This window comes from Triplophysa dalaica, chromosome 18, assembly GCF_015846415.1.
Source record: "Triplophysa dalaica isolate WHDGS20190420 chromosome 18, ASM1584641v1, whole genome shotgun sequence".
In the NCBI taxonomy this organism is placed as follows: Eukaryota; Metazoa; Chordata; class Actinopteri; order Cypriniformes; family Nemacheilidae; genus Triplophysa; species Triplophysa dalaica.
In genome coordinates this window covers 16,080,751-16,108,732 of record NC_079559.1, presented here as the reverse complement: position 1 = coordinate 16,108,732, position 27,982 = coordinate 16,080,751, and the positions used below count along the sequence as shown (strand labels likewise).

At 38.7% G+C, this 27,982-nt stretch overlaps 1 protein-coding gene across 2 annotated transcripts in view; it reads left to right on the top strand.

The window, feature by feature from the left end:
• Positions 1–27,982, top strand: part of si:dkey-220o5.5 (actin filament-associated protein 1-like 2) — a 46,743-nt gene that overhangs the window by 13,571 nt on the left and 5,190 nt on the right. The window contains exons 3-12 of one of the 2 annotated variants that reach the window (XM_056772427.1): positions 1,340–1,473; positions 19,152–19,248; positions 20,259–20,473; positions 20,664–20,840; positions 20,968–21,060; positions 21,476–21,569; positions 25,212–25,423; positions 25,761–25,864; positions 25,980–26,100; positions 27,202–27,292. In XM_056772427.1, the coding sequence (XP_056628405.1) occupies positions 1,340–1,473; positions 19,152–19,248; positions 20,259–20,473; positions 20,664–20,840; positions 20,968–21,060; positions 21,476–21,569; positions 25,212–25,423; positions 25,761–25,864; positions 25,980–26,100; positions 27,202–27,292 (1,338 nt within the window). Of the gene's footprint in view, positions 1–1,339; positions 1,474–19,151; positions 19,249–20,258; positions 20,474–20,663; positions 20,841–20,967; positions 21,061–21,475; positions 21,570–25,208; positions 25,424–25,760; positions 25,865–25,979; positions 26,101–27,201; positions 27,293–27,982 lie in introns of both variants that reach the window. The other variant, XM_056772424.1, reaches the window with a different exon arrangement.

The following is a 27,982-nucleotide window of genomic DNA, read 5'->3' as shown; positions in this document are numbered from 1 at the left end:
TTCCGGCAGAGTGTATCGCTTTTGGGACGTGCTGGAATATGTACTTTATGGTTTACATAATTCATCCTTTTAAAGGGGACATTTTCTACACTTCTCCTTATAATGTAAGACAAGGTTTCTTGCACCAAGGTTTTTGGAACTTAATTTATGTGACTATTTTCTGCACTGTCGCTCACTGTGAGGCTGCTAATATACGTTTAAAGCTATATTTTTTAACGATGTCTGTGTGCCAGCACGGTGTCCATCTATATTCACGTTCCTTTGTATCCTACAAAGGATATAATGTAACTGAAATTGAGAGTTTTCACTGGAAAGATTCAATTTATTATTGTATGTATATGAAATAGGGTTAGTTGTCCTCATGTAGCTAACAAACATTATTTTGTTGATTGGACTTAAATTCTTAAATGTATAGTTCACCCAAAAATGAAAATTCTTTCATCATTTACTCTGCCTTAAGTTGTTCCATACCTGTATAAATGTCTTTGTTTGCCCATGAAAAAAAGTCACACAGTCTAATATTTCGTTTGACCGCCTTTAGCTTTGATTACGGCACAAATTCGCAGTGGCATCGTTTTGAGTTTTCGAGTTGCATTCATTTTTTGCCAAGTTCTTGCTGCGCAATTTCTTCTCCAGCACACCCTAAGATTCTCAATGGGATCATGGTCTGGACCCTGTGGTGGCTAATCCATGCTCCCTGAACCACTCTTTCACAATTTGAGCCCGATGAATCATGGCATTATCATCTTGGAATATGCCTGTGCCATCAGGAAAGAAAAATAACCTGGTCATTCAGTAAATTCAGGTAGTCAGTTGACCTCATTCTTTGGGCACATAACGTTGCTGAACCTAGACCTGACCAACTGAAGCAACCCCAGATCATTGCTTTGCCCAGGCTGTGACTTTTTTTTGGACAGGCGGTGTATTTGGAAGAATGTTTGCAATGTTCAGTTCCGGGACATCATTCATTAGCACCATAGTAGAAAAAATTATTGTATAGTTTTTGTTCTGTTGAACACAAAATTTGATATTTTGAAGCATTTAGGAAAGCAAACAGTGTGTCCTGGCTTTTTTAAAAAGGTTTTCTATTTTTTTAATTTTATTGAGGTAAAATTGAGTTATTCATTTAAATGTGTTGGGTGTAGTATATCCGTAGCTTACTAAATTCAGTAATTTTTTACTTGTATTAAGTTGTTGGTTAAAGCAAATATGGAACATTATTCTGTAAATTGAGTTGTGTGAACTATTTGGCCCAAAAGTGCTGAAAATGAAAGATAAAAATAAAAACTTAAAAATTAAGTTTGATGCATCAAGTTTTATGTGTGTGTGTTTTATTTAGTTGAAGATGCGGAGTACATGATTATGAACTGTCCCTCCGGGAGCCCCGGTGAACTCAGGGAAAGCAACACTGCTGATGTGGATTTGACAGAAGAAGCTCTTTCGGCCGCCTCTACTGAATGGCTGCAACCTGCGGTGAGTTCAAGAGTCATTGCCACTGTAATGTCCATGTAATAAAACTTACTTATTAAGACTACCAGACAGGTACTTACAGTACATTGTATGACCTCTAAGTAGTCTCATAGACGTTGATGTTTATATTGCCTAAACATATATGTGAGATTATTATTTTGCATATAACATAGATTAAAAATAATTCATAAAATCAACATGGAATCCAAACTGGCTTTCTAAATGACTACATTTGGCTACGATTCATAAGCAAACATTATTCCCAAAAAGTCCAATAAGTAGGTCTGTAACTTTGGTTTAAATTGTGAATATATCTATATTCAAACATTGTTGAAAATATTTGGGATAATGTATACAGAATATGTTACACTGTGCTAGTGGTTTGTGGATATTTTAATGCAAAAATCAAACATATTGTGCCTTTGATATCATCTGAACAGACCATCCATTCACAGGAATGCAGTGAGGGTTTGTGTATGTGGGGGTGCTGTTTGAATTCTGCATCTTTGGAGGATTACAGACGAATAATAGCACACACAACTGTGCCTCAAGGTCTGTGTCTATGTTTGTGTATGTGAGGACAAGCAGTTTTTCGCCTCTTGCTGTTACATGGTGAAAAACAAAGATAACAAAACATACTTCGGGTGCAGAAAGCAACCACCACAATGTGCAAATAAATTTCAAAACCGTTTTATTGTTTGTTAGAGAAAGGAACCGAATGTATTAATATAATTTTCAAGTGACCACTGGTGTGGCTTATCACTCACTAGTTTATATTTTTAGAGGTTTCTGTAGTGAGTAACACATGCCAAGCACCAAATGTGAGTGAAAATGTAAGTAAATAAATTGGCAGTTGTTTGGTAACTTGATTTGGAACTATTACTATGACTATCACATGTTTTGCTGCTTTTACCCAACATTTCTCATAAGATCTTTTGTATTTATATATATTCCGCGTCATAATCTTATCATAGAAGAAAATAAGTTTGAATAGAAATATTTGAGAAATATTTTATCGTGTTTAAAGCACCACCTTCGATTTTGCCTACAGCCTATTAGGTAAACAACATTTTTTAAATATCTAGTTTAGCATAACCGTTTGGTTAAAAAATATTTATGACCGCCTGTGGCAGGTGTGGCACAAAGTTATTTTGGAACATGGCTGTGCATACTTAAAAAAACATTTTTATATGTCCCCTTCAGCTTGAGGATAACAGCTTATGATATTGTCATAATATTTACATTAGAATTTATATATATATATATATATATATATATATATATATATATATATAAATGAAAAATTCTAATTATACACATACTATTAAAACATTAAAGTGTGTGTTTGGACTGGCATGAGAACATGGCGTTTGATGGCGTTGTAATGTATAATGTGCAGCATGCTACAGTGTGTATCCGCGCGCTGTGATGTGTATTTTAAGCGACACTAGTTCAGTGGCCATAATAACAGGGCAGATCAGCCGGCTGCACACTGGCAGTTGTGGGGCCCAGGGCTTCAGGCTTTGACCGGAGCTTGTGTTGTGGGCGCCTGATGAGAGCCTCCCAGTTTCAGATCAACCTCACTGCGGTCTTTCCCCCTCATCTCACCCAAAGGTTGTGCGAGGCAGGAGGTCAAAGGTCAAATCCTTCATCATAACCAAAGATTTTCAAGCGGGCAACCACATGTACACAACAGGGACGGGAAGAGCTAAAGAAGACTTGCAGCGCTGAAGGAATAACCGTGATGGAAACTCACTCATTGCTGTTGAGGAAGCACAATCAGTTAGTTGTGTTTTGGCGAATTCTGATATCCCAACCAGCCTCACACAGGGACATTTGCTGGATCAATGGTGTTATTTTGGGGTGGAGCCACACACTTACCCAACCAATAGCAGATTGGCGAGTGTTGAGGAAATCCACAGAAATTACACTGGTTGAACCGGAAGTCATTATCGACTTCCAAATTGTGACATACACTCAATTCAACGCGATTCCATAGAATTATCCGTTTTTTTGTTCCACAAAGAACCATTTTCAAAGGTTCTTTAAATAAGCATATTTTTCTTGCCTTTTGTAATCTGAAGAACCTTTTTTGCCGCAAAAAAACTTTTTTTTAAACAGAAAGGTTCTTTGGAAATAAAAGGCTGATTATGGAACCATTCAGACAAAAAAACTTTCCTTTAAGGCATCATTAAGGACCTTTATTTTTAAGAGTGTATTTCTGGGTGAAACAGTATATCGAATGATAAAAATGGAGGGTGTGACTTGTTTTATTCCCATGTGAATTCATTCAATCTACAGAAGTAGGCGTTCAGAAATGAAGCTGGCAGCAAAACTAACGGATGTTCTGCCCAATCTGTCAGACTGATCCGAGAGGGATCACCTCTCGAGAATGCATTTTTTTGTGGAATGACCTGCGCAGATGAATTGTTCACCACAAAACTAGTTCACTACCAAAAGTTTATAGGGTAAATTTGAAGGAATGTAGATTTTAAATTGTGATTAGATCTGTTTGATTACATTTTAACCAGAGCCATTGATAAAGTGAGTCTTCTCGGTTGACTCCAATGGATTGGAATGGAACAGTCAATAGTTCACTGAAGTTAGTAGATACGCATGGAGCTGCGACTAAACAGACCAACTGAGGTAAAGTTCTAACCTATTTAAAGACGAAAGCCATTTAATGAATAAAAAAAAGAAATTAAGCATTTAAAGAGAAAACATAACTTCCTGGAACTATCTGAAGGCTCCATGAATCACGTAACGCTCCAGCGTTTTGCTCTCAATTGCTCTGCTGTAAACTAGGTTCTGTGTAGAAAATGTTATTGGGAGTGTGTGAGATTTATGTTGCATTTGTTTGTGCATGGGTCGCATAATTTCCCCCTTTAACTGATTTGATTAACCTCTGTTGACTCATTATAAATAATTATAATAAATAATTATAAATCCAGAAAGGTAATGTTTAATCCAAGTGAATTTGCTCTGAATTAAGACTGAATAAAAAATAATTGGAAAAGGTGTTCCTTTATTTTAAGCACTCATCTTAATGACGTTTTGAAACCCGTTTTGCTGTTATTTTGTGCAACACAGTTGTAGAATCTTCAAACAGTTCTTGTTTATCCAACAAACATTTTTTATCTGCCAAGCTTCAACAGCAACAAGAACCATTGAATTTCTTTCGAACAAATCAAGATTCACGAATCATAATACATTTTTTTGTACATTTTAAGGAGCCAGTCTTTGCTGTTTTTGAGGTTTTTATTATGTTTTTGGGTGTTTGACAATGGATGTCGATGCTTTTAATTCACATATTTCAAGTCTATTTTTCACTCATGTCCCTCTTTTAAGAAAACAACTGGATTTCTTCTGGTCTATGACCAGATAGGGAAGTCCCTACTTCCGAAATGCTCTGATTGGTAAAGCTGACCCGGTCTGTCATGATTGGTTCCCCGCTTAGAGTGTGTGTGTGAAGATGTCCTACCAATACCATATCAGCGTGCTTCTGCTTATCATGCTGTTGTGATTGGTCGGTGCCTCTCTCAGTGCACGTGTATTTATAAACATTGGCTTGGAGCAATAAACAGTAACAATGGTGTCAACTTCACTTTATCAGTTAAAAACATGCGGATCCATCGAAGTGTAACAGAAGTCTGCTAGTAGAAGTGCAAAAGTCTATCCTTTTTAGAGATTGCACTTTTTTTCCTAATATGGTGAGGGCAATGACACCAGACCGAATTGTGTCATACGGGTTATATTAATTAACACTAAAAACAGAATCGTTAGTATTGCTTTTTTATATTGGACCCAGTTGGATAATAAAACAAGCAGATTGACCAGGAGACATTTGCAAACAGGACTTCAAAGGATGTTTTATAGAAGTGTTTCTAAATGTTTACAATCTCTGATAACCAAACACTACTCCAGCAGCTCTTCCTCTTCTCTAAGGAAGGCATCGCCCATTTTTCTGTGTAGTCCTGCGGGTGGAGGTTATTAAAAGCACTCGGAATAGTGACATCATGTACCCGGGAAGTAGAGGGCTATTGTCAGATTCCAGCCGTTCTATGTAGTCCTTGAAAAGCAAATTCTATTAAAGACAATATGTCGCTTGTCACGAAATGTATGAGCAGAACCCAGATGCAGGCAGACGAAGTTAAACAAAAGACTTTTATTTAAATATCAAAAACAAAACCCACGATGGGGCAAAACAGAGACACGTATAACAAAACGGAGAACTTTCCACGAGGGGAACAAATCAGCTAGTAAATAATAAGTCCAAAACACGAAATACACCAACAGAACTCACGGGGATGAAACACACACACACACAGGGTAATCCAAAATCCGTCAGGCAGAGTAACGCAGGGCAAGACAAGTAATAACATAAAATGAACCGACCAGGTGTGAGGGAAAAAGGAGATACTAAATAGGGACAAGATAACGAGAGGAGATTGCACAGGGACGGAGAAGGGCAGGTGACAAGACTTAACACTAATGGAAAATCAGACGGAGAAACAAGGGGGCGGGGCTAAACGAAAAACAGGAGGAGACACGACGAATTATCAAAACATACCGCCACGTGTCTCCACATAAAACAAAACATACACACAACAAGACATGGTACTGTAACAACCCTGTCCCAAGGCACGAAATCCAAGAACAGAAAGGACAGGATCGTCACAGTTTGGCACTGATCTTTGAGCATTATCATTTTGCAGGTATTATTTATGCACTAACTGCAACATAACACACTAACTAAAGGTTGAAAAACGTGATTGCGGGGAACGTGGCATTTAAGAAAATTTGCCCAGTCTTAATAATCTCTCTCTCTCTATATAATGTATATATATCAATGCTGTCTATTGATTAAAAAGAATAATCTGATTAATCACACATAACATTATTTTTTTTAATATACTTTTTTGTTCTAATAATTTCACATTTAATCTCCAAATTAATGTAGTGTAGGGGATTCAATGAGGACCAGTGTTATTTAAACACCATTTAGCTTTGATCACAATTATAAGTAATATATACTCCACCACCTTTTGTAAGGAAAACAAATATCAGCCCAAATTGGGATGAATTCAATTGATTATGATCAATTACACTTACCTGGATCTAAATTCATTGTTTGGCGAAATCACTTAGCATTACGAGCAGGTAGCAAGAATCTGCATTTTTAGGGACGTTTCTTGATAATCTGCCTGAATTGTCTAAAATATCTAGCATGAGTAAAAACGTTGACGATTTTGACACTACTATTGAAAATTTTAACTCTACTTTCTCGGAAATATTAGACACAGTTGCTTCTCTGTGTTTAAAGAAAATTAAAAATAGCAGCCCAACACCGTGGTATAATGAACACACTCAGACTCTAAAAAAAGCGTCCCGGAAAATGGAGCGCAACTTTAAGAAAACTAATTTAGAGGTATTTCGTATAGCATGGAAGGATAGTACTCGAAATTACAGGAATGCCATAAAAATCTCTAGATCCGCCTACTTTTCAACACTAATAGAGGAAAACCATCACAACTCTAGGTTTTTATTTAACACCGTGGCTAAATTAATAAAAAATAAGTTGTCATCGACGTCAGATTCTGATTATCAGCATAACAGTGATGAATTTATGAACTACTTCACAAGTAAAATCCAAGATATAACAGAAAAAATTATAACAATGCAACCTGTAGTGAAATCCGCTGAACAAACTAACTACAGCACCCCTAAGTAGAAATTGCAATTATTTTCAACAGTAGATCACAATGAACTGTCTAAAATCATTAGATCATCTAAATCAACAACATGCATGCTAGACCCTATACCTACAAAACTACTGAAAGAAATGCTCCCAGAATTTATAGATCCTCTTCTCAGTATTATTAACTCATCTCTGACATTAGGACATGTGCCTAAAGCATTTAAGGTGGCTGTTATAAGGCCTCTTTTAAAAAAAACCAAACTCGACCCTAAAGAACTAGGGAATTACAGGCCTATATCGAATTTACCTTTTATATCTAAAGTTCTGGAAAAAGTAGTTTCAACTCAATTATGCTCCTTCCTCCAAAGGAATGACATTAATGATGAATTCCAGTCTGGATTTCGAGCATGTCACAGTACAGAGACTGCTTTGATCAGAGTTACAAATGATCTGCTTTTAGCGTCTGACTGTGGCTGTATTTCATTATTGGTGCTGCTAGACCTCAGTGCTGCATTTGACACCATTGACCACAGCATACTCCTACACAGACTCGAAAATTATGTCGGCATTAACGGAATAGCATTGAAATGGTTTAAGTCTTATTTATCTGACCGTTTTCAATTTGTAGCAATAAACAATGAGGTGCCCCGCAAATCACAAGTCCAGTACGGTGTACCACAGGGCTCAGTCTTGGGGCCTCTGCTCTTCGCAGTATACATGCTATCTCTAGGAGATATAATAAATCGACACGGAATTTGCTTTCACTGCTATGCTGATGATACTCAACTTTATATTTCCTCGAAGCTTCATGTAACCCAGCAGTTCCATCGAATAAAGGATTGCATAGTTGACTTAAAAATGTGGATGAGTAACAATTTTTTACTACTAAACTCGGACAAAACAGAAGTGTTACTTACTGGACCGAAAACTGCTATGCGTAACAACCAAGAATACTGCTTAACGATTGACGGATGCCCCATAAAATCCTTGTCATCAGCTAAAAATCTTGCCGTTGTATTCGACAGTGCTCTGTCATTTGAAAGCCATGTTGCCAACACCTGTAAAATTGCATTTTTCCATTTTAAGAATATATCCAAATTACGTCATATGGTGTCACTGTCAGATGCAGAGAAATTAATTCATGCATTCATGACATCAAGACTAGATTACTGTAATGCACTTCTAGGTGGTTGCCCTGCGGGCCTATTACAAAAACTGCAACTGGTTCAAAACGCGGCAGCTCGAGTTCTTACACGTACAAAAAAGTATGAGCATATAACCCCGGTTCTGTCAACCTTGCACTGGTTACCTATAAAGCATCGCATTAACTTTAAGATCTTGCTTATTACCTATAAAGCCCTACATGGTATAGCGCCGCAGTATTTGAATGAACTTCTATTGTATTACAGACCTCCACGTACATTACGCTCTCAGGCGTCCTGTCAGTTGGTAATACCTAGAATTTCAAAATCAAGTGCAGGTGGTAGATCCTTTTCTTATCTAGCGCCTAAACTTTGGAATATTCTTCCCTGCATGGTCCGGGAAGCAGACACACTCTGTCAATTTAAATCTAGACTAAAGACTCATCTTTTTAATCTTGCATACACTACACCTCCATAATATTAATCCTCAGAGGATTTAGGCTGCATTATTTAGATCAACCGGAACCAGGAACACATCCAACAACAAATGATGTACTTGTTGCATCAAAGAGTGCAGAACAGTACTCTACTTTCAGCAAGTCTTGTCTCCTTGTTCCAAGGTTACCGCAGGATGCAGTTCATGCCCAGACCTGATGGCAGAGCTGAGAATGGGAAGCAGTGACCTGACAAAAGCTAAGAGGATAGAGCTGGATAAAGGACGCGACAACTTTGTTTTTCCTACAACATTTCAAATGCTATTAGATTGTTAATGATAATCTTAAGTCCTTCATTTTTATATTTTAAGCCTTGTTGTGCAAGCACTGTTGAGCCTGTGCAGAGGCAGCAGCTTTTGCCAGAGGGGAACTGGAATCCCCTGGTTGGGTTCCCATGAGGGTTTTTTTTCTCGATGGGAGTTTTGGGTTCCTCACCACCGTTTGCATATTGTTTTGCACTATCCGCCTGGCCGGGGGGCTGCTTTAGAATTTAAAATTCATACTTGTATTCAATGTGTCTCATGTACAGCTGCTTTGTAACAATGAAAATTGTAAAAAGCGCTATATAAATAAAGTTGAGTTGAGGGACTCCGGATTATGAGCATGAACTACAAACAACGTCACGTTCAAAATAAAACGGGATCTATTATTGTATTACCTAGACTAGATTACATACTAATCTAATTTACAGACACTTAAAGTTAAGCATTGGAAGAAGGGTGAAGTTAAAGCAGAGAGAAGAACAGAGCATGGATTTATGGCAGTATATGAAGAAGATCAATAGCCCGAACAAAACATCAGTTTCTGCTTGTAAAGCACCTTTGTTAAAAGGATTAATGATGCTCTATGCATCCATTAATAAGACTTAGTATGATACTTGCATGTCTTGCCCATCAAAAGAAAGAAAGTGTCCTGATGTAGTTTGTTGAGGGTCCAGTCGATATTGGCTGGAATTGATCAGAGAGAACCAGTTTTATGGAGAGTATCTGCACCTGGAAAGACGAGGCCGTAGCCTTGCACAAATTTAGGGGTACAGGTGCATCCTTTAGAGTTAGTTCTACCCTTCTAGAGGTGGCACAGACAGAACCTGAACAAAAAGAAAAGCAAACCTCAAGAAGAGAGAGGATATAAAACGAACCCCTGCGAACAGGAAAAACCCAGAACCCAAGACCGAAGTGACTCTTCTCGTGGTCTCTTTAAACTGTAAGGATGTCACATCCTACAGACGTGATTGATCCTATCGGGGAGATGGCAACTTTGGAGGGAAAGTTAATTGTCTTTGTATTTCACATGGTGATTTGCATGTGGAAGCTGATTGAATGTTCACTAAGAAAACTTCAAAGAGTTTGATAAAACTAACATGAAAAGAGTTACCAAAACACAACAAACTTTAACATTAAGGAGTTCACAAATGCGGATCATAGACACCAGGTTAAAAATGAATATACAGTGAGGAAAATAAGTATTTGAACACCCTGCTATTTTGCATGTTCTCCCACTTAGAAATTATGGAGGGGTCTGAAATTGTCATCGTAGGTGCATGTCCACTGTGAGAGACATAATCTAAAAAAAAATCCAGAAATCACAATGTATGATTTTTTAACTATTTATTTGTATGATACAGCTGCAAATACATATTTGATCACCTGTCTATCAGCTAGTATTCTGACCCTCAAAGACCTGTTAGTCTGCCTTAAAAATGTCCACCTCCACTCCATTTATTATCCTAAATTAGATGCAGCTGTTTGAGGTAGTTAGCTGCATAAAGACACCAGTCCACCCCATACAATCAGTAAGAATCCAACTACTAACATGGCCAAGACCAAAGAGCTGTCCAAAGACACTAGAGACAAACTTGTACACCTCAACAAGGCGGGAAAGGGCTACAGGGAAATTGCCAAGCAGCTTGGTGAAAAAAGGTCCACTGTTGGAGCAATCATTAGAAAATGGAAGAAGCTAAACATGACTGTCAATCTCCCTCGGACTGGGGCTCCATGCCAGATCTCACCTCGTGGGATCTCAATGATCCTAAGAAAGGTGAGAAATCAGCCCAGAACTACACGGTCAATGACCTGAAAAGAGCTGGGACCACCGTTTCCAAGGTTACTGTTAGTAATACACTAACACGTCATGGTTTGAAATCATGCAAGGCACAGAAGGTTCCCCTGCTTAAACCAGCACATGTCCAGGCCCGTCTTAAGTTTGCCAATGACCATTTGGATGATCCAGACGCGTCATGGGAGAAAGTCATGTGGTCAGATGAGACCAAAATATAACTTTTTGGTCATAATTCCACTAAACGTGTTTGGAGGAAGAAGAATGATGAGTACCATCCCAAGAACACCATCCCTACTGTGAAGCATGGGGGTGGTAGCATCATGCTTTGGGGGTGTTTTTCTGCATGGGACAGGGCGACTGCACTGTATTAAGGAGAGGATGACCGGGGCCATGTATTGCGAGATTTTGGGGAACAACCTCCTTTCCTCAGTTAGAGCATTGAAGATGGGTCGAGGCTGGGTCTTTGGAGGGAGCTCAAACTCTGTGTTTCTCAGCGACAGGCTAGAAACCTGACTGATCTAGAGAAGATCTGTGTGTAGGAGTGGGCCAAAATCCTTCCTGCAGTGTGTGCAAACCTGGTGAAAAACTACAGGAAACGTTTGACCTCTGCCATTGCAAACAAAGGCTACTGTACCAAATATTAACATTGATTTTCTCAGGTGTTCAAATACTTACTTGCAGCTGTATCATACAAATAAATAGTAAAAAAAATCATACATTGTGATTTCTGGATTTTTTTTATAGATTTTGTCTCTCACAGTGGACATGCAGAACGAGATTTTTCAACTCGCGTGATTCGCGCAGTTCGCGCCGCCTCATCATCTCATGACTAGGGCTTCATTCGCGCGATTCGCGCCGCAGGTAGGTCTATGGCGTCTTTGCATTGACTTAACATGTAAATCACTCGCACATGATGCGCTATTCGCGTTTGGTATGAACACAACATAACGTTACTGTGAAATTACCACATCAAACGTGACGTGCTAACATGGGTGCAGCTTTGAAGCCGCCGGGTTGCTTCAGGGAAAATTTATTTTTAAGAAACTTCCCAATGGAAACGTTGACAAGACTAAGGTTGTTTGCACCTTGTGCAATGCGGGATTGGTTTAAAAAAAAAACACCTTTCTCTCAACAGGTAGTGGTCTAGCTTTAGTTGAAACCAGTAAATTTGTATTGGCACCTAATGTATTATGGCTCCTGTATGACATATCGCTTGTTGCTCCCTAACTCTTTGTAAATTGCTTTGGATAAAAGCGTCTGCTAAATGACTAAATGTAAATGTACTGTAGGAGCTCTTCCAGTCTCAAGTACCACCTAAACGCAAGGCATCCCATAGCTAATGCGGAAATAAACACAAGTGCATCTTATTGAACATGATTTATTTTCATCACCAATTATTATAGTAGAACAGCTTTCTTATGCAGTTTGTGATGCATTTTGGAAACAGGAGATGAGCCCCTGGTCTAATCGGCCACCTGGCTTGAGACACCCGTTCTCAAAGACTTACTTTTAGTCATTATTTGGGTAGAACACATATTCTGAATGCCTTCGGCAGAATTCAAATGAGCCATTTTAATCTTGGAATTAATCTAGATTAATCTAGATAAAAAAAATCTATGCCCACCACTAATTATTATTTTATTTATTTTGACATTATTTATATCCTTTCAACATTGAAGTACAGTATAATTGAGAGCTATAATGAGCCACCAGGGAGCCTTGTGGAGCTGGTGGGATGATGGGCCACGGTGGAGATGAGGGAGACAGGTGCCAAGGTGTAGCTGCTGGGTCGGAGGGCCAGGGTGGATTCCGGGTCACGGAGGCTGTAGGGGGAGACATGGGATTCTCAACCCCCAAGGTAGCTAGCGGCTGGATATTTGTAGACTTGGTAGAGCTGGGCGAGACCAGCGGGGACATGGAAGAGCTGGGCAGGACCAGCCGGGACATGAAAGAGCTGGACGGGACCAGCCGGGACATGGAAGAGCTGGGATGGACCAGCCGGGACTTGGAAGAGCTGGGCGGGACCAGCCGCAACTTGGAAGAGCTGGGCGGGGCCAGCTGCAACTTGGAAGAGCTGGGCGGGGCCAGCTGCAACTTGGAAGAGCTTGTCTTGGAGAGTATAAAATTAAAAACATTTGAGTCTAGTGCAGTGCGAAAACTGTAAATAGTGCTAATTAGTATTCGACCGATTATCGAACTGGCCGATTATCGGCGTCTATATCAAAGATTTAGCCAATAATCGATATCGATCATTTTCAAATCCGATTTGCCGATAAAGTCATTTAATTTTGAAATGCGCTATTTGGCTCTGATGCAGCCAAGGATTTAGTGAGAGCAGTCGGAACACGTCACTCTAGTTTGTTGGGACTAAGTCACAAGTCCGGCCAATCAACGCAGAAGGCTGCGGAACAGAAAGTGTTTTTCACTCTCACATCGAAAGCGCTGCTTCGGGTTCATGCTCTCTGAGGTAAGGCAGCATCAGACGTTGAAATAAATCTCAATCCACTACACTGAAGATGCATAACACTTCAATATACTTAGTGCCTGAATTTCGGAGCAGCTTTGCGGGTTTCCTGCAGGTTCCGCAGGATTTACGCATTATTATCATGTAGATATAATTCACATCCATAGTATAACAATGATTTTGCTCTGCAAGCGAGCAGCACACTGCACACGCGTTTCTTGTAATTGATGGAGCTGGCGTTTTGCACGTCATTTTAAGTTACGCCATTTAAAAAATACAAGCCATTTTAAAGCATAAAGAACTTGAATCGTCGGTCTTCAGTCAGAGCGCTCTCATGCACGCTTGCACACACACATACAGACTCCGCAATCTCAAAGCTGCTCGCAACAAATGTTAGATCGAGTTATTTTTCGCAACTTATTTATACACATAATTGTTCAGAGACTCATGGGTGTGATTAAATGCCCGTCTTGCCGACAATGCACTCAAGGAATGAGCTAATGTACTAACTAAGTGTGTCTAAAATATGGTTTTAATGTTATAACTTCATGAAAACATTTGCGGTCTTTTCAACAACATACACAATAAAGCTATGAAGGCAATGAAATTATTTACACTTATAATATTACTTCATATTGTGCTAGTTAATCCAATGATGAGCAAAATGATTAATTGAATAGTTCTAGTATTGTATGCAATCATAAATACATTTATGTTAAATAAATACATTTTATTCCATTCAATTAATTTTTTCATTTGTTCATTGTTGTTTTTTACTGTGTTGCTTGTGGTTTACAAAATGTTCACAGAATTCTGCTGGGTGCTAACTTCTTTCTTTTGTTATTATTAATATAAGTGTAATGATTAAGATTTCTCAGTCAGAATTAAAAATCTTTAAAATGTTTCAGAGCCTGTGTTGTTAATTTCTATATAAATTTAAGGTTTTACACCCTATATATATCGGTTCAAAATATCGGCCATCGGTCTAATTCACATGGAAATAATCGGTATCGGCCTGAAAAACGCATATCGGTCGACCTCTAGTGCTAATGTCTAACCTAACATAACGTCTCGAACCAAATTCACAGAAGGCTCCAACTAGACAAACTGCTATCAAAGTGGCACGCCCATTAAAACCATGCGTTTGCAGAGCTGGCCTCAAAACCGGGGCAGAATATATCCTATTACTTATTGATTTGGATTGTTTTTGGATGTAAAAACCTGGCAAACGTCATAAGAAAACCTCATATAAAAGTAAAAAAGAATAAACAAGCAAAGTTCATCAGACCTTTAATAATGATGTACTATGCAATAACAAAAAAGTTAAACAACAAAGTAAACAATATGTGGACACGTTTTTGAGAAGGGCAGAATAGAGTTGTTTTTAAATGTTATGTAGTTAACGCTCTTGTTGTCTGACGTCGTCTTGTACCGCAAAAATTATTTGAGAAACATTATTAACCATTAACAGAAATGTCCTCTAGTAATGGTAATACATACAAAACTGAAGTGTGAAGCATCAAACAGGAAGTCACTCATCGTGCACACACGCGTTGCGCAGCTTCCAAATCATACTCGACTGCGGATAAGCATGAATGGACGAGCTCGACACATGTGCAGAATGTCATACTGTGGACTCGGCTGTCAACATTTCTATTGGAAATGTGCTGCATACATTCACGGACTAGATGTGCGGACGACCAAGGACCCTCCTGATTACGAAAATTGCATCATGCAGGGGAATCACAATGCCGGCCCAACATCGTGATGGCAGTCAGCCATCGGCGATGGACGATGCATCGTCTATCGGCCCAACACTAATCTATACTGAACGCATCAGAGCAACTGTTTCAAGTCGCACTAAAATGATTTAAAGGCCTTTACATAAATACAATTTACTTTTATGCATTTGGCAGAGACTTTTATCCAAAGTGACTTACATTGCATTGTTCTACACATGGAGTAACAATTGTTTCTCATTATGTGCAATCCCCTTGGATTGAACCCATGACCTTGGCATTGCTAACGCCATGTTCTAACCTCTGAGCCACAGGAATGCGTGATTATATAATGTAACGCTAGATAAAGGATGAGAAAACAAATGGATGCTGCATTAATTGCCTTCAATATTTTGTGTGTTAATCTGAAAAAATGGGATGAAAAACGGATACTTCACCCAAAAATGAAAATTCTGTTATCATTTACTCACCTTCAAGTTTTGCAAATGTGTGTAAATTTCTTTGGTTATGATGAACATAGAGAAAGATGTTTGGAATAATGCAAATAACTGAACCGATCTCAACACCCATTGACTCCCATTTGTAGGAAAAAAGTGCCCCAGAACTGTTTGCTGTCCCACATTCTTCAATATGTCTTCTTTTGTGTTCAACAGAACAAAAAAAATGATAAAATAAATGTTAATACTATGGGTTAATTACTCTTTTTGGATTCAGCGAAAACGACATGACTGTTTACAACTCGAGATGTTCTTGTAATGACATCACTGTCTTTTTTTGTACTCGGATTCCTTTGCTATCTTCTTAAAAGCCATCTTTGGCTTTTCACATCAGCAATTAAATCCAATGGGAAGTCACCCAATTCCACATCCCAAAATCAAAAGCTTGTCTGAGGTGGAGGAAGTGAGGAGGAGGACCATATCTTTGACAGGAAATGCCATGTTTAACCGGGAGGCCCAGCTCGATGACCCAGCGTTGCGACGCAATTGCGAAAAGAGCTGAAGCGAAGGGGAAGTGGACGTTTGGGAGGGTAATTATCATCGTCTACAGGATAGATGGACAGTGATGGACTGATATAGAGATGGACTGATAGGACAACCACACATATGGGAAGGAAGTCGGAGGGTGCAAGGAGGATCTCCTGGGAGGTGTGGGAGGGATGAGGTCACCCATTACTCCAAATTCGTGGGGTTTCCATGCCAACCAGACAGACTCGTTCCCATGGGTATGAATGTACTGAGCCCGTGGATTGATCATGTACATGAGTATGGTATAAATGGTGTACCATAGTACGGTTTTGGAAGCGATAACAACACACACACACACACACACACACACACACACACACACTGACGCAGATGTTTCTCGGTCACCTCTGCACACCTGTAGCTTTTCCTTGAGTTTTTTTAAAAGGTCCATTGAGATAAGGGCCCTTTTTCATTCAGCTAAGCAGTCCTTACGTAAGGTTGGTTTCTGTGTGAACATGGGGGTCAGTAAAATGGCATGTGTGGGGGGATTTTACAAGCTTTTAGATTCCTCTTGCACTTCATGAGGTCACTCAGTCTGACAGGGTTGAAATGACCTGCACAAATCTGAGTATGTCTCTGTGTGGCTGTAAGCTCTCCATGTACGATGACTGCAGAAGGGGTTTTTATTAGGTTTTATCATCGTTTGTGTGAGGCAGATGTTTGGAATGTGTAGTGAATGTTTTACAGCCTGAGCGAGAGTGCAGCTCCTCCGTCTGACTCCGCCGAACATCCCAAAAACTCTTTTTCTCTATAAATTTTTTTTTCCACAGAGTTATAGCTGTCTGAAAAATTGGCATTGTGAAAATCACCTTGCTACATTTTTCAGACCTGTTCATTGCGAAACACATTTTTGAAATATTCAAATTTACACTAAAAACAGCAAACAATGCACATTAAACAGAATTAGTTCTTGTGTGTATTGATATTGTGAGACTACTTAAAGGGACAGTTCACCCAAAAATGAAAACTCTGTCATCGTTTACTCATCCTCTTATCATTTCAAACCTGTATGACTTTCTTTTTTCAGCGGAACACAAAAGAAGATATTTTGAAGAATGTATCCGTTGGCAGTACCCATTCACTTCTATTTAACGAACACAATGCAAGTCAATAGGTGCTGCCATGTTTCAGTTTACATTTATGCATTTGGCAGACGCTTTTATCCAAAGCGACTTACATTGCGTTATCCTAAACATTTTACATAGGTATTTGCAATCCCCTGGGATCGAACCCACAACCTTGTGTTTTTTAACGCAATGCTCTTTCCACTGAGCTACAGGAAAGCCAATATTCTTAAAAATATCTTCTTTTTTGTTCTGCAGAATAAAGAAAGTCATACAGGTTTAAAATGACAAGAGGGTGTAAATAATGAGTTCTTTATAATGAAGTACAACATAGTGAATCATTGTTAAAGGATTCTTCAAGGTTCTACTTACTGATAAAATGTTTATTTTGATCCTCAACCGAATTAGCACTTGCTGTTTATCATCCCATCAGCAGCACAAATGTTTTCCAGGCTTACATTAAGATTTTTTCTCTGTCTCTCACAGACACACAAAAGCTCCTTTCATCTTTCATTCATAGATATGTATCTGATCTCCTGAGCTGAACAGAGTGTGCTCATACACAACCACTCCTCCCCTCAAGAGCGAGAGAGGGTACATGGAAAGAAGGAAAATATGCACAGAATTAAGAGAAGAAACGCTAAGAACTAAATTCATTAACCTTCTAAAATTTTGTTACACACCCACCTTACAACATACTTTAGAAACTAACATATTTTGTTTTAGAAATAGATTAAAGGTCCTGCAAGGGGTGGACTTTTCAGAAATAACTTGCAGCTTGTTTATGATTTATGTTTCATCATCAATCGAACATAAAAACTGCATTGTTTAGTTTGTAAAATGAACAAAAAGTTAACTTAGATCTGCTCGGTTACTGACATTCTTCCAAATATCTTCCTTTGCCTTCAGCATAACAAAAAAATGTATACAGGTTTGGAACAACCTGAGGGTGAGTAAATGATGAGAGAATTTTCATTTTTAGGTGAACTTATCCCTTTAAAGATTACTTGTGTTTTAGTTAAGAAGTTTATCCCATCTTTTGAATTGTGTCGCAACATGTAAATCTGTTTAGTTCTGGCTAGTGCTCAAACAAAATATGTAACCAAAGGATTACCCCCTGGAAGTAATCAAGAAGCTGATGTAAAAAGGTCAAATAACAAAAATATGATGTTGTTTTAACACACCAACATCACATTTCTTCTTTGAAGCATTACATTAAACATTTTCCACCCTTTCTTAACAAACAGAAGGTCAAGTTTAAATTATCATCTATTGGAATCAGTGGCTCGCCACAGATAATCATTTCTTTCCAGAGGGTTACGTCAATGCATTTCCTCTTCTTTTCTTTTGAACATTAAAATGAGTTCTGTCAAGTCTGATGCATTGTAGTTCATTGACCTTAACTTGAATGATACTGGACTCAAGACCTAACAAAATCAGCCTATATGCACTCTGTTTTTGTCTTCCTGTTTTGAACTCCCACAAACCTTTGTTTTAGTTGCGCTCTTGTTGCTCTTCTGCCCTCAGCGCCCGACTACAAATTACTGACCCCAGTGCAGACCACAGCCATTGTCCCTGAGTTGTGTTCCTCCACAACCATCTGCACCACCATCATAAACACATGAACCAACTGACCCTTCACACAGCTAAAAACATACTCCATACTCTCTCGCTCTGTGTCCTTCTCTGAACGTAGAGATGTTTTTAAACTCGGGATTGAAAGGCATTAACTTCAAACTTTGTTGTCATCATTCCAGAATGTGTGGTTTGCCTTGAGCAGCTCATGTGAGTGTGTTTGAATGATCAGGATCCAGATATGGGTTGCTTGTACTTCACAGTGCATGGGTTTAAACTGAGTTTAAACTAGACCTTAGCCTGGGCCGTGTATAACACTGTATTTCAAGGCTTTTTGGGGTTGTGTTTAATAATTTTTCCAACCAATGGTGTCCTCATTCTAAAAATACATCTGTTTTGCTTTTGTTTGTGTGTGTTTTTAGTCTGTGGGTCCTGCTGTTCCCTCACACCCTACGTGTTTAGAGGATGAGGACTGTTATGAAGAGGCAGAGCCATTTGTGCCTAAAAGTCAGTCTACAGGTCAGAACAAACACCAGATTCAATGAAACAAACACGTTTCGCCGTTATCCTGCTGCAACTTTGGATGTTCAAATTTTCATGTTTTTCAGGAAATGGAAAAACACTTTTTAAATGGTTAAATACTGTGATGTCAAAGATGACAAGCACTTTTGAAACACTTTTTACTGGTTAGATATTTGCAAAACCCAGTGACAAACATAAAGGGTGAGTAATAATAATGATACTAAAATCACCAAATATGTAGATACAAGGTTTCAGAAGGACAGCAGCAATATTCAAATAAATCAAACTCAAGACAGATGTTTGTAGATGTTTTTTTGCAAAAACATATTATTAATAATTTCTTAAAGCTTGTTACCTTTCATTATTTTTTTTTAGAATTATTTGACAGTTTCTGGTACTTATACTTTCATTATATAAGCTATAAATACTGTTTGTAAATTGTTTACACATAAAACAGCTTTTCATATAAATATAATATGTGTACAATAATCTATAAATAAATAAATCATTTTACTTTTTTTATAAGATCACCTACCTGTCATAAAAAACACAAATATTTTATGAATCTGTCAAAAACTTGCAAAAACCAAACTGAAATAACAAAATAATCTTTACGTCAAAAAATGCAGAGCAATGCTACTGGGGTATGTAGTCCATGTATCGGTGCTCTTTGGAAAATAGATTTCTGTGTTTTTTTTTTGACGAATTAACAAAATAATCTTTATTTACATTGTTATACTCAAATTCGAGCCGGCACATTCAACTTTTCAGCCATTAAAATTTCATTTTATGTGAAGTACTGCAAGGAAGTAACTGTAATTGGCCAACTGAAATAAAAATAATTACATTTCTTTTCTATTTTTTCTGCCTTGCTATTAAACAGTAAATTGAATTGATAACTTCAGTAATTATATTATAACATTTTATATAACAACAGCTGATAAATGCTGTCCAAATGCGAGTCTAAAACCTTTATAGTACTAAAAACCCTTGTGTCTCTGGCTCAGATAAAGTAGACTCAGACAGCAGTCACTACGAGTCGTATGGTGAGGAGGATGATGAAGAGTATGTGAAGGACAGAGCTCACTACATCCACTGGAGCTCCTCTCAACCCTGCTTAAGACCCGTGCCGGAGTCACGCATCTGTGGATACCTCTGGAGGAAGAAGTGGCTGGGCCAGTGGACCCGACAGCTCTTTATAATTAAGCACAACTCACTTTTGGTAAGGTGACATCCCAACCCATGTACTTCCTTAAAAGTGAATTGAAACGCTTTTCATGTATTATCAAAAATTTATAATAACAGCATAGCACAAACAAATATTGGTCACATGGTATGGGGTACATTTTAAGATTGAAGTATTTGTTTTTAACTTTTTCTTTTGTTTGTATGATGTTATTTTTTCTCGGCAGTGTTTTAAATGTGCTAAAGACCTTCATCCGCTGCTGGAGCTCAACCTGACGGGTTCCTACGTGGTCTACAAATCCAAGCATAGTAAAAAGATGCAGTATGAGCTGAAAGTGGTGGTCGGTGCAGACACACTCATTTTGGGCTTCCAGAGCAGCACACAAGCTGAGGAGTGGAGGAAGGTCTGAAGACTGGATAACTTCTTTAAACCTAACTTACATTAACACAAACTAAGCCTGAAACTAGTTGTAACTGTATATGTACAATTTTACTGTATATGATGTCTATCTATTGATGTCTCATTTGTAGATTATAGAAGAAGTGAGCGGTTCCTCTTATTACGAGCCTGAATCTCAAAGCTCTTCATTCACTCTAAAGAGTGAAAGGCTGGACTCTTGCAGGGTAACACACCCCTTGGGTTTTCATGTTTTACTACCTTTCACAGACATGATGACGTAGATATATACACAAGAGTAGATATTTAAAAAAAAGTTGCTAACGAACAGCGACGCCACCCATCGACTTGTGTTTGTTTAGTATACACTTCAATAGAAGTGAATGGGTGACGGCTTTCGGTTCGGTTACCAACTTTCTTCGAAATATCTTTTGTTTTGTGCTCAAGAAGGAAAGGTTTCATTTTTGGGTGAATTATCACTTTAATCTATCAACCAATTGTCATTTAAGTCTATTTTATAGTCACTTTCATGAACTTTCTGTTGCTGTAGACTTTACTGAACCTATTAGCTAAATCTTTTATTTAATCTTTCGTAAATTCGTCGACAAGAGATTGACTCTCTCTCTCTTTTTCTCCATCTAGTCAAGTTCAGTCCTCCATACAGATTCAGATGAAGAAAGGATCTCCAGTCTCCCCTCTGCGGCAAACATTGTGGAGAGCAAAGACAAAAACACAGGTGAGCACACACACTTCCTTTGAAAATGTCAAGTTTAAATCTTTTTGGTTCACTGCAGATGGCTGTTTGTTGAAGCCTTTCTTACACACGTGTGTTTCAAAACGTTAAGCTGTAGTGCTCATGCATGCAATGCACATTTGATGAACAAGCTGTAACATTTTGAGGCAAAAATACATCGACCTGTCTATACGTTTCATCGGCCGCACCAGCCTGGCGTAAAGTTACTTCTCGGTCTGTCTTTGGTTATAATATAACAATTCATTTTATATTGAATTTATATTAATATTTAAGTGTATATTAATTGTATTAAATTAAATGACAACTGCTCAACAGTTATTTATTCTTTGCGGAGGTCTACCGGAAATTAAGTGTGGGTCACATAACATTTGTTTATGATGTTGCCGCTGAAGTGCTTTAAATAAAACCTGTAATGTGATTGTAAAAAGGGAAACTACTGATATCTTGCTCTATTAAAACCCCATACACAGCAATAGACTATTATAGCACAACTGTGGCATTGTTCCGCTCGCGAGTGTTTTTGTGTCATTCGTAAGGGACTAAATTCACTGCATGCCGCACAGGACACAGGCCGGGTGTTTAACAGTGCACCTTTGTCTGTGGATGGATTCCTGTGAGATTTGATTGTCACCTTTGACACCGGGGTGACAACCACAGGAATGACCTCAGACGTTTGGTTTGTAAATAGACTGGTGAATATTTACTGGTATTTGATCGTAGCTCAGTGTTTATGGAAGCAAATGTAAAGACATTGCAAATGTAGACAAAGCACTGTTGAGCTTACAAAAAAAGTATGCGAATGGTTTCAGAAAAGATTGGAAGCTGGAACTGGTTTGATTGGAAATTAGATAGGCGGGTTAAAATGTCTCCAAGTGGTTACGTCTTACCACTCGCGGGAGTTTTTTTGTAACGGTTTGTTATTGAAAATGCGTGCTCAGTGATTGGACTCGTATGCTCGTGTCTGCTTCATGTGTTTCGGTAAATAACTTTAAAGCAAAACCTCAAAACTAGTTTATTGGTTTACGCTTGCAGGAGTGTGTTCATATTACCATCGCTAACTTTGAGTTTTTAAGACTTTTATCATCAAAAGCTTTTTATAAAGTGACTATGATGTCTTTCTTCAAAAAGTAATTGATATAAATCATATTTACTGTTATGTGTATGTAAGAGTATTTCCATTTTTTGTTAAATGTATTTAAATAACTCCATAAAAATGGTAGTCCGCTTTCCAAACACTATACGCAAATGTATTCACTTGTCACAATTTTATTTTTCCAGCGTGAATTCAGGTTTAGAATGTGGTTCACTTCTGTAAATATTTCAACTCCGTGTACAAAACTGAATTAAGCACACAGAAGTGGAACGACATCTGCAGTGTATTTAGCTGTAGTCAGTGGTGTAGTCTAGTTTTTTGTAGTGAGTATACTCTGATTCCCCCCCAGCCTACTCATCCGTCCCAGGTCGACAACCCATGAGCACCACCACACGCACAAATTCAAGGATAGAGTATGCCTCTATATGTAATCAAGAAAGATTTATTGCAAGCAAGATTTCAATAGCCAATGACAGCTGTGGGGACTTGCTGGTTTTAAATCAGTCAGTTAAGAGTTTTATTTATGTATACAGTCACTAAAGTACAGGTTTTATCAGCTGGCAATTTTCAATGCACATTAGTGATCCACGGGATAAAGCTATTAAGTATTTCTACACAAACCCATCCTGCTAAAAATAGTATTACATACATTCTAGTGGTTTCCATTTAAACACCATTATGAAACATTTCTTTATCATTTTTTTATTTTATGCCTTTTCTATTGATTCCCATCTGCATCTCTTGTGTTTTGGGCAGGGTTCTATTGTTTTTTTAAGAAAGGCAACTACATAATGTAAAGAATATCTTGTGAATGTATAAACTTTAGATTTTGATTTAGTTTGACTAAGGCCAAGTCAGAGACTCACAGTAAATCATATTGAAAAAAATGGTTAAAATCAAACTCTGATATTCGTCCCTAATAACTAGATTTTTCAAACACTTTATGTGTGTAAGTTGCATCTATTATTGACATTGATATTTAACTATAATAATTAACAATGAACATTTGTACAGTTTTATCAAGCACCTGTTGCACCTATAGATTGCTGGCAGTGTCTCTAGCTTGACTTTCACAAGGCTTGTAAGGAGTTCTCTTCTTTTATCATCTAAAACAATTATAAACATTGTAGTATAAGTTATCTCTCCCTTTCTCCCTCATGTATTGATTCAACACACAAACTAATGTTTGTGAAGTTGGCAAGTTAGATAAAATTTAATATGCCAACAGTCACAATAAGACTAACAGTTATGGTCCATCCATCCATCCATTTTCTACCGCTTATCTGGGGCCGGGTCGCGGGGGCAGCAGTCTAAGCAGGGATGCCCAGACTTCCCTCTCCCTAGCTACTTCCTCCAGCTCTTCCGGGGGGACACCGAGGCGTTCCCAGGCCAGCCGGGAGACATAGTCCCTCCAGCGTGTCCTAGGTCTTCCCCGGGGTCTTCTCCCGGTGGGACATGCCCGGAACACCTTACCGGGAAGGCGTCCAGGGGGCATCCGGAAAAGATGCCCGAGCCACCTCAGCTGGCCCCTCTCGATGTGGAGGAGCAGCGGATCTACTTTGAGCTCCTCCCGAGTGACCGAGCTTCTCACCCTATCTCTAAGGGATCGCCCGGCCACCCTGCGGAGAAAGCTCATTTCGGCCGCCTGTATCCGGGATCTTGTCCTTTCGGTCATGACCCACAGCTCATGACCATAGGTGAGAGTAGGAACGTAGATTGACCGGTAAATCGAGAGCTTCGCTTTGCGGCTCAGCTCCTTCTTCACCACGACAGACCGGTACAGCGACTGCATTACTGCAGAAGCTGCACCGATCCGTCTGTCAATCTCCCGCTCCATCCTTCCCTCACTCGTGAACAATACCCCCAGATCTCCTCCACTTGAGGCAGGAACTCTCCACCTACCTGAAGTGAGCAAGCCACCCTTTTCCGGCTGAGAACCATGGCCTCAGATTTGGAGGTGCTGATTCTAACAGTTATGGTAATGGTAACAAATATGCTTGTTTTATTAAAGACTTTGCAGTGGTTTTAAAAGTGGGGTGAGTTAAAGGCAGAAAGTATAATACACGGGCGAACAGTGTGCACATTGCGACCCCGGAACACTAACGCGAGGAGTGGGGACCCCGCGTAAAGCATCGCATGAGCCTCGTCGGGCTCATTATGTGTAACACCTGCTGCAGCGGCACGAAGCGCCAGTAGCTTCGAGGGCAGGCTTACGATAACACTGTTAGTGTAAATGCTGCCTTTAATGATCTCCTTTGGTTTCATATCTCCTGGTTGCACCAAAAGTCAGTGCGTCGTACTTTTCTGACACAAACGATGTTGTTACGTAACCTTGCGCTTTTTTAAGTGGGTATACGGAAATTCTTGATCTTTTCTAGTGGGTATACGGCGTATACCTGCGTATCACGTAGACTACACTACTGGCTGTAGTGTATATGTAAATTCTGAATTGTAGTAAAGAGCACACAGGTGATGTCACACGCACATTCCTGTTGGGCAATAGGTTTTACGTTATGATCTCTCTTAAGCAGGTTTCATGAATGTGCTGATGAACTGTCAGTGGCAGAGTCTCTGGTGCCGGGTGGAGGAGGGAGTCCTGAAGATGTATCGGGACGAGAAGTCAGAAGAGACCCCTCAGTATACGGTTCAGCTCAGAGGGAGCGAGGTCCAACCCGGGCCGGATACAGCACATGCTTACCGCATGACCATCATGCATCATGGAGACCAGGTGGCTGTACTGGAGGTATTGATCTTGGAACTAAAATGGAAACCTATGTGAGAGTTGAAAGTTTTTAGAGGTAATAACATGTTTTTTAGACATGTACCATTATGATTATAAACCCACACACTTAATTCAAGTTATACTTATTGAGGGAATACGTTTACTTAAAGTCAACTTCTTGGGGTTTTAAGTGTGCTGATCTTTCAGTACCATGGTATATGTCAAATACTTTGGTATCAGATGTCATACAATCACTGTATTTGTAGTGCACGTTTATTTCTAACCAAACTTCATTTGAACTGTTCTCCCTTTTTTTTTTAATGGCTGTGTCGATGTTAATCTTTGTGTGTATGAGCAGGCCAGTTGTGCGGATGATAAAGAACTGTGGGTTCAGCTCCTGCAGGATGGGAGTTCCACTGCAGATGGCCTTCCATATCAACACACCAGCCACGAATCACTGAGGTACACACACACACACACACACACACTCATGCTGTCTGCCAGCATTCTGTACAAACTAGGAATCACTGAAACTCTGTCATTCTTTCCCCATTCTTCTGTTTCCTTTGTTCTTCAGTGGTCTGAAAAGCCGAAGGTTCCCCACCTCAAACATGTACATGGACGACCCCTTTCAGCAGCTCTGTGGTGGAGTTCAACCTCAGCCCATCTATTCAAACACATCTATACTAGAGCACATGGTACGGTGTGGCAGGGGGGTGTTACTAGTTATTACTCATTTTTTATTAATTGTTTATTAGGTTACAATGTGCTGCGGTAAAGTTAGATCGATTTCTGGAACTTTCCAAGTTTTCTCTAGCTTGAAGGGATAGTTCAAATAAAAATAAAAATGCTGCCATCATTTATTCACCCTCATGTGGTTCAAAATCTGTATATGACTCAAAACCCAAAAGAAGATATTATGAGAAATAGGTTTTGTGTCCATACAATGGAAGTCAATGGAGGTCAGTGTTGTTTGGTGACCAAAGATGTCTTCGTTTTTGTTCTTCAGAAGAAAGTGAACCATCCCTTTAACTTTACATAAATGGCCATGTCAAAAAGATTTTTTGGTTGCATCAGATGTTGTTTATGTGTGATTTCTTTCAATATCCAATAGAAATGGTGTTGAAAGGGATAGTTAACCCCCCCCCCAAAAAATCTGCATTTACTTAGCCTCTTGTTGTTCTAAAACAGTTAAAGATGTGTAAAAAAATATATATTTGGAAGAATGTTTGTATCCAAACAGTACAGGGCACTTTTGACTTCCAGGGAAAAAAATGACTAGTATGGCAATGATGCCCCTACTACTGTTTAGCTTCCCACATTCTTTAAAATATATTCTTTTTCTGTTTAACAGAACAAAGAAATGTATACAGTTTTAGATCAACTTAAGGGTGAGTAAATGAAGATAGAATGTTCAATTTCTGGTTAACTATGCTTGTTACATATTTCCAAATGAAGCAAGATGTTTAAAGAAAATGCAAAGTTGGGCTATTTGTGACAGGTGCATGGAGACGATTAAACACAAGATTGAGCTCTTGATAATGTTGAAAAGCTGTTTTAAGGGTGGATCAAGTACATTTTTGTTAAATATTATGAAGAAATATGTCATGCAAACACATGCGCTAATGGATTATTTACAACCATCAAGGATTGTTTGTAGGAAAGTAATCAGGTTCAAAATCTTGTTCATTTATAAAAACAAGATAGAATTTGGAATTTCCTTTCATCTCATTAACATTCTCTGAAAGCACTAGAATTACTGTACAGTACTTATAACAGCTGTTACATCCATTTCTCAGTTTCAGAAACCTTACGGCGGGGGAAACGGAGAATTGTTGTCATCCAAGATTTCTGCCAACTACAGCAATAATGAAATATTCAGCAACCACAGTGAGTCAGTCACACTGCCCCTGCAGTCACCAATAATAAATTAACTTTTTTAGAGGAAGCAAACACATTATGCTTCAAATACACGTTACATTTATAGTTCTCTCTCACTTTATCCCGTTTTCTGCTCTCGGTGTTCTCTACTGATCCTTCCTTGCTTTATGTCACCGGCTTGGTTGTAAAACTAATTTTAAACTGCTTTTACTGTCATGTGAATTGTGTATCCACTTTAACCTCAGTGCCTTGAGCAGTTCAGCATCATAACATAAAATCGGCTCATGATTCTCTCATAAACATCTTTGAGTCATGACAATACTGTAATGTGATTGGTCAATGAAGTGAAAGACATGCATAGTGACTTCTCTGTACTTGTTTTTCACATCACAACACAAACAGTCAGCAGCTGATTTTCTATCTGTCAAGGTTATCAGTTTCAAGGACTTTTAGACAGACAGCAAAAAATTTTAAATTGGTTTTATCTGACAGCAGAAAGCCACATGAAATCTGATGTTTACAAACCAGATCTACATGTGGTTCATTCTCCGAAAAAACGAAGTGGATACACGGAATATTAACTCGTACACTGCCTGAACAGACAGATTAGATTTGATTGCTTGCAAAATGATAGCGAAATGGTCAAGTACACGTACAGTATGTGTGTAAAGAAGAGAAAATGAGAGAGAGAGAAAAACA